We start from the raw sequence: 14,902 nt of genomic DNA, 5'->3' as shown, positions 1-14,902 counted from the left end.
CAGAGTCTCTGAACAGTCTTCAACAGCGGAGAAGAAACAAAGTCCTCCCACCAGCTTCCTGCTCTGAAGGAAACATGTGGACTCAACTAAAGAACTGATCCCTGAAAGTAAAGTCTGGGTTTGTTCTGGATGTTTCTCAGGCTCTCGTGTCTGGAGACGAGCTCTTTGACTGCTGCTGAACTCCTGAGCTTCTGTGTTTTTTCACCCTTTACTGTTATGAGAATCTTGTGAGTTTTACACTTTGACATAAACAGTTATTGGTAATAATTCTCCAGTCAGGTCACGTTAAACTATTGCAGAAGAAGAGAACACATCATTAGAAGAGTGTCGGTCAATCTAGAAAACATGATGTGATGATGATGATGAATATGATGATGTGAGGAAGGTTCGAGTCCTTCAGTGGACGTTTAAGACGAACTTTAAAACTGAAAACATCTGGTTTCCTGTTTTCTAAAAGTTCCCTCGCTGCACCTGTGGTCGCTGTGGTGTCGGCCTGTGACTGTTTTATTTTCGGTGCTGATGCAAGTCTGAACAGCAACAGTTCGGATACTTTCACTTTTCCTTTGGCTCACACACAGAGTTGCATGTTAAATTAGCCAACAAGACGTTCCTTGTGCCATTGTGGAAAGAAATGGTGTCGAAAAAACCTTTTCAGTGAAAATGTGGTCTTTGACAGAAAAACACTTCCTCTTCTTCTTTTAAATCTTTTTCTGATCAATTTGCAATCCGTGTGATCCAAATGTAAACACAAGAATATCCACATTAGTCTCTGAATACAAATACATCTTTATTCTGTTATTTAATGTTGTAAAAGTAAACATTCACAGTTTGAACTCTGGTAGAGAAAGAAAACTGAAAAAACTCAACAACTATCAGATGGATTGCCATGAAATGCAACATGTAACATTCGTGTTCCCCAGAGGATGAACCCGACTGACTTTGGTGATCTCCTGACCTTCTCTCTAGCGCCACCAACTGGTCAAAATGTAATGTCAGATATTTTGATTTACTACTTTTTGTAGCGCTAATTAGCAAATGTTTCCAAGCTGAAATGCTAAACTAACGCGGTGAACTTTATACCGTATAAACAACATGCTAGCATTATCACTGTAAGCATGGTAGCATGCTAATGTGAGCATGTAGCTCAAGTACAGCCTCACAGAGCTGCACGGACAGAAAGGAGAAAAGAAAAAGTCTAAATTGTCAGTTCCATGTATTCTGGTGATGAAGATCAACAACTCAGATTTGCTGAATGAAATTACAGTCAGTGACTGAGCTGTTACGATGTTTGTTTTATGACACCCACAGAGAAAGTAACACACTCTGGTGGTCCAGGTGTTTGTGTGTGACACACACACACACACACACACACACACATCAACCACTGACATCTCAGAAAAAGCCAGTATAAGTAAGAGATAATGTACAGCATTGTTGCAAAAAGATTGATGTATTCGAGACCCCTCACGGAGTCGGCTGCTAGCTGTCCCCCCCCCCCCCCCCCCCCCCCCCCTGCTTCCAGTCTTTATGCTAAGCTAAGCTAACCACATCCCGACTCCAGCTCGGTACTGTAACAGTAACACGCTGATATATAAAAGTGGTTTCCTCTCATTTCATTCTCCGATATACAAACTATTCCTTTGAGTTACGTATTTTGCACGTGTTTAAGTGAGTAAGCGTGTGTCTGTACTGTGTACGCTGCTTATTTATAAATCAGTGAGGTGTTGTTTTATTTGAACATAATTAAAAATAAAAGTTCTCGCGGCCTGAGCAGAGATAACAAATTTAAACCCAATCACTCTTTTGGACTTCTCTGTTTTCTAAGGAAGTGAAAACCAATTTGAAGTATTTGAGGACAGTTTATCAGAACTACACTGTGAGATCCTTTGAAAAGTGAAAGTTTATTGTAAAAGTACTATTGATGTGTACCTGGACCGGACACGGTTATACTTGATTTGTGGCCGATAATAAAAGAGTAAATGTGTTTTGGTTTGATGATGCTCCTGCATTTATGAATCAATGTGTTTCCTGTAAAACAACATCTAACCCACAGTGTGAGACACATTTCAAACACCTCACTTTGAACCCACTCGTGCGTTTATTCTCACATCATACTTGAGCTCTCTGAGGAAATGTGCATATGGTGCAGAAATAGAAAGAGTGCACTTTCTCAATGCGTGGCTTCCTGGCCTTAAATGTTTCTCGCGTCTTTTTGTCGGTTCAGTGTTGAAGCGACCTGCCGCAGAGGCAGAGGAACAGTAAGAACACCTGTGAGTCGTGTCGCCTTCAGGAGGGATGTGTTCCAAACTCTGCTGCTGTTTTCCCTTCAGATGCTGCAGAGAAGAAGGTAAGAAAAGCTGGTTACAGCTCAGCATCCAGGTTGTTAAAGTCACCAACAGGTTCAGGTGTTACTATATTATTGAGCAGTTTGATGTGGTGTTGGAACATAAATGTTATTGCTTATAAATGGGCTACGTTTGTTTCTAAAGCTTGGAAAGAAACGTCGGGAAGGTTTATTTGTTTAGTTTTGTTTGTGATTTGTGTTGCTACTCTGGTTTCTGGTCTCTTTTTCTAAATGATGGTGCGTTGTAAGTCGTGTTGGGCTGGGGGTATTATTTAAGCAACAGACGAAATCCAACGTCACCCGACTGAGGAGAAGATCTAACGGTTTGACTAACGATGACCAGAAAGGTCTCTGAGCGTCCTGCTGTGACCCCCAACCAGAGGTCAAGTCAAGGTTACACTCTGTGCAGTATTCAACAACTTCTGTCCTTAGAAGGATAAACTTAATAAATGTTTTTAAAAAAGCTCAGGAAGAGCAACTGAGGATGGATCCGTCTCCCTGGACAGACAGACATGCAACATATGTCAGAATAAACAACTTTACAACATAGATAATCTGAAAAAGAAGGAAAACATACAAAACCACTAATTCTTATAGTAGCCTACATGTTAATTGATTCGCAAAAATGTCTACAATCCTGATTTGTTTTGGTTTTACTTTGATATTTTGGTGTCAAAAAGAGGGTGAAACAAATGTGAAAAGAAAGTAGAGGGTCTAAATACTTTTTGAAGACACTAATTACAAATACTGTACACAGAAAAGTAACAAATATACACACAGCAAGTTACCAGGTTTATTTATAACTTTACAACAAGGGGTTGCACAATGAAATGTAAGTTTCAGCCCCTTCACACTCACACACGTATATAACATGCATACAAAGTTTTGAATTTGAATAAAATACCAAAATACACAGTAACGTGAGTCCAAATCCTTACCTGAAGAGACTTTAGTTTATATGGGAAGTGCAAAAGGTAATGTTGTGGAATAATGTGTGAAACCAGCGTAACGTGTATTTATGGTGGAGTCTGGAGGAAAGAAGCTGCTCTGATGTCTGGTGGTTCGGCAGCTGATACTTCTGTATCTGCTAGCTGAACAGGCTGGATCTAGAATCAACAATCAGCTCCTTGGTTTGTGATGACCTTGACCAGTACATTGTTTGCTGAGCGCCACCCTGCAAGATTGTTGATTTCTGTTGATCACCGTTTGAAATACGGCGGGTGATTGTGGCGTTATCCAGCCTTGCACAGTGTAGGTTTTACCGCCATCTAGCAGTGAAGTTGCAGATTGCAACCAACTGAGATTTCTTCCGTGTGACAAGCATGGAGGAGGACTCTGGTGGTCGACGCAAAGAATGCGAATGACCCTCTTTAGAACCAGTGTTTGGTTTGTCCGCTCTGGGCTTCTGTAGAAACATCGCGGTGAATATCTCGGTGAATATTACCCGCTCCAAATGTAGATATAAGAAGACTCATTCTAAGATAACGAAAACACAACAACTCTTATTTTCAGGTGATTGTCCACTGAAGAAAACATACTTAATCATATCATATTCCATTTCTGCCAATAGATAGTTTTATTTAGCTTTAAAAAATGCTATTTATATCTACATAGAGAGCGGGTCGTCTTCATGGAGTTTACCATCCTGCACCACCATGTTGTAACTGAAGGTCGAGATGGCTATTAACTAATAGAGCACTATTGCTTTTGGGGGAAACTAATCCTAAATTGGTTGCTGGAGAGATTATATTTTTGATCTGTTGGTGGCGCTAGAGGAAAAGTAAGGGAATCACCAAAGTCTGTAGGATTCATCCACTTGGGACTACGAATGTCTTTAACACGTTTCTCTTAATGTCTCTAACACACACTCTTAACCACAGACGAGTTGCCAGCATTTCCTCAGTGCTTAGCGTGTCTGAAACAAAGTCCAGCTTCTGCGTGCGTGTGTGTGTGGGTGTGTGTGTGTGCGTGTGTGTGTGTGTGTGTGTGTGTGGACTTTCCACCGCCCTGGAGTTATTCACATCATGAAATGCAGGCGGAGCTTGCTGCTCTATAAAAGACCCCCCAGCAGCTGTGAGCAGTTACTAACAGAGCAGCGTCTGTGAGACCAGGGTGAGTAAAAGCTGCTGAAGGGGTTTAACTCAAATACTTCACTACTGATATTTATCTGCATGGCTGAACCGGTCGATGACATGTTTCTGAGAAAGTTTCTGAGCAATTTTCTTTACATTACAATAGCTGTTAAATAAGCCATGTGGGACAGGTTGAGCCTTTTCCCCTTTTGCTTATTTGTTCAGTTTGATTTTAAAAGTTGTGTTAATGATCTCTAGGATTAGTTATTCACAAAGAAGCTGAAAAGTGAGTGTAATCATTGAAAGGTTGTGTTTTTATTTACTGTTATTTCCATTTCTGCTTTTTTGTCATGTGATATTTTATTTTATTCATAAAATAGGGTCGAGGGGTTTTTGGAGATATTGTAGCTTTTATAAATAAACAGTGATGGGGATAAAGATGAGCTGGTTCCACTGGACACTAGGTGGTTAAGTTAAGTTAATGTAGTTGTATTTTGTGGTTTTATTCATATACGTATAGATTTATTTTAAACCAACCATTCCTTGATACCATGCTCAAACAACAAAAATGTGTTTATTGTGCTTTTATTTTGAAAATAACATCTAGCTAATGCTAACATCATATATTTTTTTTGTGTCCACATAGATTCTTCAGAGCATTTCTCAGACCGTTGGTTCCCTATTCTCTCCCGGATAACGATGAGGACCGAGACAGACGGCTTCAGGCTGAACTTTCTGCCGCAAAGGTTCAACTTATGGAGGACCCCCAGAGCTCCGGCCGGTGTCAACAACGCCGCCTCCACCGATGGACATCCACCACCCAGCGAGGAGGAGAGGCCCCCAACTGGTCAGTTAAGATAAACATCACCATACCATCGTTTGTAATTATACCACATTACCATAATTATATTGAATGATTGGGTTTACAAGTGTAGGTCAAGCGGGTCTGCAGTCCTAAATGTTTTCTTCTAGCCGTTATAGGACGTCCAGATGCCTCATTTGATCATAAACAACATTTCAAAAAGAGGTCTTTGCTTTCCTCCTCAGTGATCCTCACATTTGAGCAGAACCTTGAGGCAAAACGCTTGTGTGAAGCCGGCCAGCAGCTGATAGAGAGAGAGGAGCGTCTGTTTGGGGAGATAAAGGAGTCTGAGGCGCTGACACATCACGAGGAAGAAGTGAGCAAGCTCGCAGCAGAGCGCAGGGCCCTGGAAGGCCTCCTACTGCAGACCCTGAGACTGTCTCCGGGCCTGGAGGAGGTCGACTCGGAGGCTCTGACGTCCGCCGTGAAGGCCGTGCAGCAGGAGGAGGACCAGGACCAGCGGTGGCCACGGAGGGATCGGACTGCTCCTGCGTGGAGGCCCTGCTACTGGAAGACGCTCCACGACTCAACGCTTCGCAGCTTGGTGGAGGAGCGTATGGACAACCCCTCCACGCCCCCTGCTGACCAGACGGGCCAGTCTTCCATCAAGGCCGACGTCTGCACCATGGGCAGGCAGCTGAAGGAGGACCTGCTGCATGTGGTGAACGTGGTGAAGGGCTGCTACCCGCCCGAGTCGGGCATCTGCGATTTTTATGCCGGGTTGTATCACCGAACCTTCAGCGCCAGACTCAGAAAGATCGCAGACTTCGGTCTGGAGGACAAGGACTGCACTTTTCTTCTGCTCTGGGTCAACGAGCATTACCCACAGTGAGTCATGAAGTACTTATATTTCTGGGTCCATTCTGTCATCATGTTGCTGTATTTTTGTTTAGTAGTAGACCCAAAGCAGACCAAGATTTCTCAACAACTATTGGACTGTAACCAAGTGCATTTACTCAAATACTGTACTCTTCTGCTGTTATACTTGTACTTACATTACATTTTGGAGGCAAATATTGTACCTTTTACTCCTAGAAATACGAATGTTTTTTGGTGCTCAGCTCTCTTGCTTTTTTGTCACAATATAGGAGCAAAACCTCCACATGTACAAAATAAATATTGCAATCTAATGAGCAGATTGCCATGAAATTTGCTCAACTCCTTTAAGACATATTTAGTAATAGTTTGTCGTTTTTCATATTATGCTGTGGAATGAATATTTTAGAGCTTTCCTCTACGTTTCTAGATCATTTAGATAATGTTACTTCTTGTGGAAAACAATTTCAAACAAAACAAAGGAAATTTGGTCAAAGTGGTCACAACCAGTTGAAAGGTTTTCAAGTAAACTTTGAGGTTCAGGACTACTGTAGCAGAGCTGAATCAGACGTTTTCTCTTGGCTTGAATACCCGGTGAAGGTAATGTGGTATTCAGAAAACATTTCTCAGCTAGAACCGTCTCCTCCTCCGTCCTTTCAATCTGTCCTCCGTGATGTTATCATGTGAAATCAGTGAACTAAATGAGGAAGCACCACTTTCCCCCTCAACTGCTCCTGGTTGATATTGGGAAAGACGAGTTCGCCCTAAAGTTGTGTAACTGTGCAGAAATACTTTGCAGGGGTGACACAAATCCTGCAGCTCTGCACCCACTGTTCATTACAAAACGCACCAAAATAACAGATTGGGTTCGTTTGAGTCACTAGACTGATGTTCACAAACTAGTTAGTCACTCATGTCTTTTGTTGAAAACAAGTTGCTGCCTCTCCTACTGAAGTATAAGAATATGCCTCTGATATAATGATTTTTGCAAAATTCATATGACATAATCTTGATGCTTGAATTGTATCTGACAGTCGATCCCTTGTCTCTGTGACAGAATCCTTCAGAAGCCGGAGCTGGCCGGTGAGATCGATACTGAAGCGTTGGGAAAGCTGCTGCCTGAAGAGTTATTGAGACCTCTGGAGGATCAATACCTGAGCAAACACCAGGTAACCTGACCCACTGCTATTGGGCGTGTATTCGATTTTAGTCATGTTGAGCTGCTTTACTTTGGTTTGGTTTATACTTTTATTTAGTTTCAGGTCTAGTTTCGGTGTTTGTACTCAAGCAGCAGTCTAATAATCCCCGTGTCTGTCAGTAAATCAACATGGCAACACAAACATGGGTCCAGAGAGAGAGATGCTGGTGATAATCATGGTCCCACATGAATGAATGTCCTTCAGTACCTCTTGACTTTATCTCAATCAGCACCGGGCCATATTTATTATTAAACAAGATATCTGAAGGGGAGATTGCTGAGATTGTTTGTGTGCTCCAGATAAAATTCCCGTTTCATTTTACCAACCAGATGACATTTTTTCTAAAGAATATATTTGCATTTTAAGCTCCCCTGCTGTTTCCAGCTCTATGAATAGCTAACTCATCAATAGGTTTGTTATAAAGCAGCACGTTGTGCTTTCAGGAAGAGCTGACGACGTACATCGGCCGCGTCCTTGAGGAAGCGAAGCAAAAGTGGAATAACGGAGAGGAGCCGACAAGAGAGGACGGCTGCTTCGTCAGTCCTGTTTCCTACGACATCATTCAGGTACAGTTTTCAAAAAGACAACGTGATGTTAAAGCGGCTATAAGAGCCAGATGTTTCCCTCAGGAGGGGGAGGAGACCAAAGACGGAGCTACAAGAGAGTGAATATTGGTCACAAACATCAGATCATGTTTCTCACTAACAGCTGGATGTCAACTTAAAGATGTGATGATATGTTAATTAATGTTGTGCTCACAAAATCAAAGCCTCGACATTTTTTCATGACTCTTTCTTTTGGTCACCATCTCAATATAAAAGCTTTTGTTTTGCTATAAAGGCTTGGACGGCTTGTTTTCCATCTGTTCTCATGTTCATGAAACAAGCTTCTTGTTATCATGAGCAACATGTTAAACATAATGTTTGGACCAGGAGAAGATATCAGGGAACAATGTTTTCCAGGCTGTTTCACATATTAACTAAGATCAAGTGCAAACCTTGAGAAAAAGATTAACCAACAAGGGAAACATTTATAGAAAGCGGAACAAGGCACTAAAGCTGCCAGAGTTTGGGGTTCAGTTTCATGTGTTACTTTGACTCTTGCTGGAAGTACATGACTGTGTAAAGTCTCAGTAGTTCACAGTGTTTTTTTAATGCTGCCATTGATCTGTATCCTCCATCGGTCTTTCAGATTATCAATGGAATGGTGACTTCAGCTGAAAAAGTTGTGGGAGATCGGCAGAAGGCCCAGGAGATAACGCGCCACCTGAAGGCTTTAATGCAGAGGTAACAAGACTGAGGACTTTCTCCAAAATATGGTCTTTTTAAAAGACATATTGTCTTGAAACTCAATTGTAATTTAACTCCTGCAGGTTCAAGAACTTCCAAAATGACATCATAAGGCAAAACAAAGCGAACAGCCGGTCGGCCATGAAGGCGAACCTCGGCTGTATCGAACAGTTCAGGTACGTCTCTGACATTTAGGCGCTGTGGCTTGAGACACTAATAAATATCTCTGTGAGCTAACGGGACTTGTGTGGTCTGTCTGCAGGGACGTCCTCGACAACAAGAGACATCTGTTCATAGAGGACGTGCGGAAAAACTGTCTGCATGTTCTGACCGACATGAAACAATCTGCCCACGCGTATTTATTAAATCCTGTGCACGAGGTCCTCAAGGTGAGATTATTTACAACAAAGCTTTTTATCTTCAACAAATCTCATGAACAGACTAAAAACCACCAATTATTGTAACTACTTACAAGTATCATGTGTATTAAAGCCACAAATACTCACTAGAGCGCCAAATGTGGATTAATCCGCCGCTGAAAATAGTCCCCAACAAATGCTCTATTTCCTCCTGTAATAAAAAGCCTTTTTAAAATATGAAACAATGAATTTGTGAGGTTGTTAGTAAAGATGTCTGCCTTCAATAGGAACCAATGGGCTTGGGGTGACTGACGGAAAATCTATTTTTCAAAACAAAGGTCACAAAGTTCTCCACAATAAAAGTGTTTAGAACAAAATATCAACCAGACAGGATTGTAAGACAAGAACAACTGAATCGAATAAACAAGGTTCGCACAAAATTCTTATTTTTAACAGTTATGTCTTCAAGGTTAGTATTATGTTTGAATATAATCCTAGAAAAACATCGACAACAAAGACAAATATCAGTTAATTAAAGCAGGGGACATTTTATATTGAATTGTAGCTCAATCAGGCTATTTGCAGAACTATGACAGCATGAAAGTGTCAGCTGTCTAATGCGGCGTGTTTGTACCTCACACAGCCACACTACCGCAAACTGGGAACCAGTGACTGGCTGAATAAGAACCTGTTTGAGAAGCTGCTGGTCGGCATCGAAAAAGAGCTTCAGGATCTTCAGGGTTCGGTGGAATCCTGTCACCAGGTAGACTGAAGAAAGCACGAAACACACACTTCAGTTTCATTTAAAGGGGAGAAGCTGCTGGTTTTTATTTTACTACAAACCAAACTTTATATCACTGACAACCATTTTTGAATGTCTTTGGTTTCAATTAAAGTAAAATTGCATTAAAAACTCTGAAACTCTTTGATATGGTTTGTAAAATAGTCAGACATTAAGTGACGTATTTAGAATGTTAACAGTGAATGGACTTAGGTATGTAAAATCCCTGTTGTTCAAAAATATCAAGTGAAAATGTTCTTAGTTTAACACATTCCAGTTAAAAGTAATTACATTTAGGCTGTAACCATCTATTTTTTGCACCGATTTGTGATTGGACGCTTGGATTCATTTCAGGAGCTGCTGGGCCAGCTGCACAAGGAAGTGACGGCAGAATATGTGAAGCGGCTCCTGAAAGGAGTCAAACTGAAGACCACGGAGCAGCAGCGGAAGGCCTACGTCACCGTGAAGGACAACGCAGAGAGTTTGTACGATGTATTCCTCAAAATGGTGAGAAATTGAGCACAATCCACAGTGACCACAACAGACGAAATCCTCCCCAAAACACAAGATTAGATTAGATTAGAATGGACATTAGACTGAGCTGTAACTGCTCTGTCTTCACAGGGGTCTGAGGAGGTTTGGTTGAAGGACATCCTGATCAAGATTGCAGAAGTTCTGAAACTCCAAGACCTCCCCGCCATTCAGATGCAAGTAGCATCGCTGGGAACTGAATACCCTGATCTCAGGTAACCCTCACACTCACACAATATACACAGCATATCTCGTTCATAAGTGACGTGGTCTTATTTAGACCTGACAAGGACGGAATAGCATCACGATGTGAGTGGTTTACATGACTCTAAAGTGAGGATAAACAAACCCACCCAACAGGAAGAGAAAATGTATTCAGATGTTTCCTGGCAGCAGGATGATGTCGTGAGCTAAAAAAAGTGCTGCAGTGAAATCAGGAGTCTAGATCTGATAAAGCTTGTTGTTGTGTCCGTAGTCAATGTTGATCTCATTTAGATGTGTAAACGATGAAATGATGAACACAAGTTCAAACCTGAGACGAATACTTTTGAGAAATCCTCTTGTCCCCTTTCTCGCCAAGAGATAGATGAACAGATCGATACCACTCTCATGTTTCTACTGTAAATAACTTGAGCCAGAAGATAGTTAGCTGAGCATAAAGGCCACAAACAGCATCATAAAAGATACAGCAGACTGGAAATATGTCTGCTAATAGTTGACAAGTTTCAGTTCATTAAAAGTGGTGGAGACACAACCTGGTTCCTTCCACATCCTTTCATTTTTGTTCTGTTGTTCATGTGCTCATTACTGTAACGTAATCCACGAAGCAGAACGTAGTTTTGAAGGCGGGATAGATTCTTGTGCCAGAGCCAGATGTGAATAGCTAGTGATGGAAAGTAGTGGCAAAATAAATGGCACAAAAATGGCAACGATCCTGGAAGAGATCGAGGCAGTTGACCCTTTGCTAAGTCCCGCCCCTCGTAATCATAGCGTAGCATCGATTATGTCTGGTGCTAAAAGAAAGTCAAAGTTAATGAGCAATATTTCCCTGATGTCATATTTTTACTTTTAAGATGCCGAACTCACCATAATTTTTATTACTGTTGTTTACATTCCCCTGAAAGCAAATTCATGTACTACTTACTTTTTTTGGTTTCGTTTTTTTGTGTAAATAAATGAACCTCGAAACGATGAAATTATATGAGTCGCATTTCCTGACCTTAATTGATCACCGTGTCCAATGCAACAACCTTCGCTCTACAATCATGTTCAAGTGTCTCTGAGATTGTATTAATGAATAAATAGATTGACTGGATGAAAACATTGACGTTGAACCTTTTCTCCTTCTTCTTTCATCCACAGTGAGAAACACGTCTCGGCTCTTCTCAAGCTCAAGACCAACATCACTAAAGCCGACAGGAACACCGTCAAAGACATTCTGTCGGACACAAGAGAACAACAGTTCGCTGTCAAACGGGTGTTTTTCGCTCACGTTCAGGTCAAATGAGCCGTAAACTGAATGTAGTTTATCTTTTAAAGTTGGACTGAAAGTTGAGTTGTACAGTTAGTTTTGTGTATTATAATGTTTGTGTGTGAGCTGAGTGAAAACTTCAATCAGGTGATTTGTTATCCCAGCGTTACAAAGCTGGGTTCAAATGTCACGTAGGCGGTGAAGAATATCGTCTTCCAGATGGAATGATGGATGAGTTACTGCATGAAAGAATAAGCTAAAGTTCACATTATTGCTGGTAAATAAGGTGCTAACCCAAACCCTTTTTAGTGCTAAGTGTGCTAAGTGTGTGTGTGTGTAATTCTCTGATAGTGTTTATTTTTTATATTGAATCAGTGTTATAGTTTTTTTACTTTAATATTGTGTATGTTTTTGCATTACATGTGTAATGAAGGGAGAGTTCAAGCTTCCATTTTTAAAGTTTTACATTTTTATTTCCCGTCGCCTGACGTGCAGAATATTGTTAGAGAAAGTGTTGAATTTAAGTTAAGTTCATAAATAAATTTGGTGAAACCTGTGTGTGTGATTTGAAGGTGATTTTCTTGTAAATCTTTCAGTACTATCAGTACATTTTTACCTTTGTAGTACATTTTCGCCACCAACAAAAACAAAGACTTCTAGTGGTAGAAGTTTTACTGCAACATTCACAATTTAGAGCCTAAGATGCTGTACGTTCACATTTAGTTTTCTCATTTCTCTTGATCATCTTGTTGCTACAGCTTGATTGGATTCAACCTGCTGTTAATTCCACTGATTGGACCTGATTAAAGGCACACACTTGTCTATATAAGGAGTCACAGCTGACAAGAACCGAGCCATGATTTTCTGCAGAGACAGGATTGTGTCCAGCCACAGATCTGGGGAAGGCTATAAAATGTTTCTAGAACACAGCGGCCTTTGTAATTCTTAACTCAAAGAAGTTTGGAACCAACCAGACTCTTTCAAGAGCTCCACACAGCCAAATGTTAAGGGGTCACCAAAACAATTCTTCCTGATGGGGAACATGAATGTTTGCACCAAATGTGATCTAATAGTTAAGACATTTAACTCAAAACCACAAATGTCAACCTCATGGTGGCGCTTGAGGGAAAAGCCATCAAGGGGCATCATTACAGTTTATTTTCTGATTGTTGAGGCACCGTCTTTGAAACTATTTTCTGCAAAACCTTGCACCAAACCAGCGAAACATTACACATCTTTTGCAAAAGCAAACAATTTGATTTGCTGGCGGCGCTAAATAAAAAGTCAGAGGGATGCAAGTGATAATAAGGGGAATATGAATGTGTGTACCAAATTTCACAGTGATGTGGTGACTAAAAAACAACATGTCTCTTAAAGAATCTTGAGGAAGGAATTTTCCACAGGTAGCACCGAGGTCGGGCCTTGTCACCATCATTTTAATATTAAAACCGCTGATGCTCCGGTTTCAAAGACCATTAAGCGAGAACAACATCAGAAGCAGCCAAATCACAACGAACAATCCCAGGAAATCATTGAGCCTCTTGTGAGGGAAAAACAGATACCGAGCCGAGGTGTTTCTAGTTTATTATTCTGAGTAATATGTGCAGCTTTTCAAAGCAGGGGAAGGATATGAGTCTGCTGCAAATTACGCTGAAGAAGTGTGTCTGTGTTTGTGTATAGATGTAAGAGGAAGGATGTGCTCAGGAAGACGGCGGGTCAGAGCTACAAGTTTCCCTCAGAGAATGAGAGGGAGTGAAGGAAGATACGCTTGTTGGTTTTGGAAATCCACGATGCTTTCCTGCTGCGAGCCACTTACCTCAGTGTGGATGCTGTTTCTGAAGCAGGACGGCTGCCAAAGTGTCTCTGAGCAAACCACCGAGTCACAGGTCGGAGTTAATCAGCCTTATGCCGGTCATTGATGCGACGTTTTTTTTCCCGTTATCAGTTCATTCGTATTGATGGATTTTACTTGGTTGTGAAAGTCAAAAACGTTTGCTTATGTCTCCGTCTCCCAAACAATGAAGAGTTGAATCTCACTCAAGATGGTGGAGAAAATAACAAAAAACGATTTATTCATCTCGTATCGTGCCTAAATTTGGTATGTGATAACATATCCGGTATGCAATAAATCTGCAGATGCTCAGGTTCAAAATAAAACCAAACTTTTCTTCGTTTGTCAGTTTATGAGTCACAAAAAAAGGCCGAAATGTGCTCTGCAACGGACTAGTGAGGCTTGTTTTTATCCGGAAATTAATTTTGTTACAGAAGAAGTTGTCCCTTTAAGGCCGGTTATTACAAATGTGGCCTTAGTGTGGAGTTTTGAGCAGTTTAAGGATTAATGAGAAAACAAAAATGTGTGTGACAAACATATTCATTCCCATTGCTTTAATCATCTTGTTTCCCCTCACATTTATCTTTTTTTTACTTCATTTATCCGTTTTTTGCAACTGCTAAACACAATTTCTTAATAAACTAGGACCCTCTTTGTCGAATATCTACACTCAAAAACTAAAAACATAACTCAAAATTCAAAATATTTTGCAAATACTCAAAACTCTTCTAAAAAAGGTACTTTGCACAATTTTTGCATCACTTTCCACACAAACACCAAAATAAATAGCGTTAGTATAAAACACAATTAAAGTCTTTTAATTTTAATTTACAGCATTCTCTGAATATAGACTGTGAACACAAATGCAATGTGTTTATTCTCGTTACTCATCTACTCATAACCGTATCAAACACAATAACTTTAACTAAACATGACATAAACATATTACTGTGTTTATTTAAAGTATTTAAGCTCTGATTTCTAAGTGATCTATTTAGTTACAGGTGTTTTCACAGGTGCATTCTGGGTGCAGGTGATTGATAATTGAGTGTGGTATTTCAATGGCACTGTTTAGCAAACAACACACAGAGGCTTCAATACGTGTGTTCTTGTGTTTTGGCAATTGCACAAAAAACAAAAACTGTAAGAGGCTCCAACCTCCCAGATCGAGACCCACTGTTCTGGGATCTGTTTTGTGGAGCAACAATTTAAGTCCCATTCAAGTCCCGATTTGTACGTTGATGTTCGTCTCCATCTGGTGACGGTACAATGAACACGCAGCCAAAATCTTAATTTTTATTGAATCCTTTTATTGATTGATTTGCTGACAAAAGAAATTGTGTGTGT

General features: G+C 40.6%; 1 protein-coding gene across 2 annotated transcripts; it reads left to right on the top strand.

Moving 5' to 3' along the window:
* The first annotated feature begins 2,262 nt into the window (after positions 1-2,262).
* On the top strand, positions 2,263-12,282 carry tnfaip2b (tumor necrosis factor, alpha-induced protein 2b). 2 transcript variants are annotated; one of them, XM_079175236.1, is made up of 12 exons: positions 2,263-2,347; positions 5,063-5,263; positions 5,464-6,106; positions 7,152-7,263; positions 7,737-7,859; positions 8,485-8,579; positions 8,666-8,758; positions 8,845-8,971; positions 9,585-9,704; positions 10,077-10,229; positions 10,347-10,468; positions 11,616-12,282. In XM_079175236.1, exons 1-12 carry the CDS (start codon positions 2,296-2,298, stop codon positions 11,758-11,760), a joined length of 1,986 nt encoding a protein of 661 aa, XP_079031362.1. In that variant the 5' UTR covers positions 2,263-2,295; the 3' UTR covers positions 11,761-12,282. The 2 variants fall into 2 exon arrangements, with proteins under 2 accessions (XP_079031362.1, XP_079031363.1); XM_079175237.1 differs by lacking the exon at positions 2,263-2,347 and adding an exon at positions 4,272-4,456.
* The last annotated feature ends 2,620 nt before the right edge of the window (positions 12,283-14,902 follow it).

The sequence above is a fragment of the Pholis gunnellus genome (genome assembly GCF_910591455.1).
Source record: "Pholis gunnellus genome assembly, chromosome: 15".
Taxonomy (NCBI): Eukaryota; Metazoa; Chordata; class Actinopteri; order Perciformes; family Pholidae; genus Pholis; species Pholis gunnellus.
Note: the sequence above shows the minus strand (reverse complement) of the source record. Positions and strands in the feature narration are given on the sequence as shown.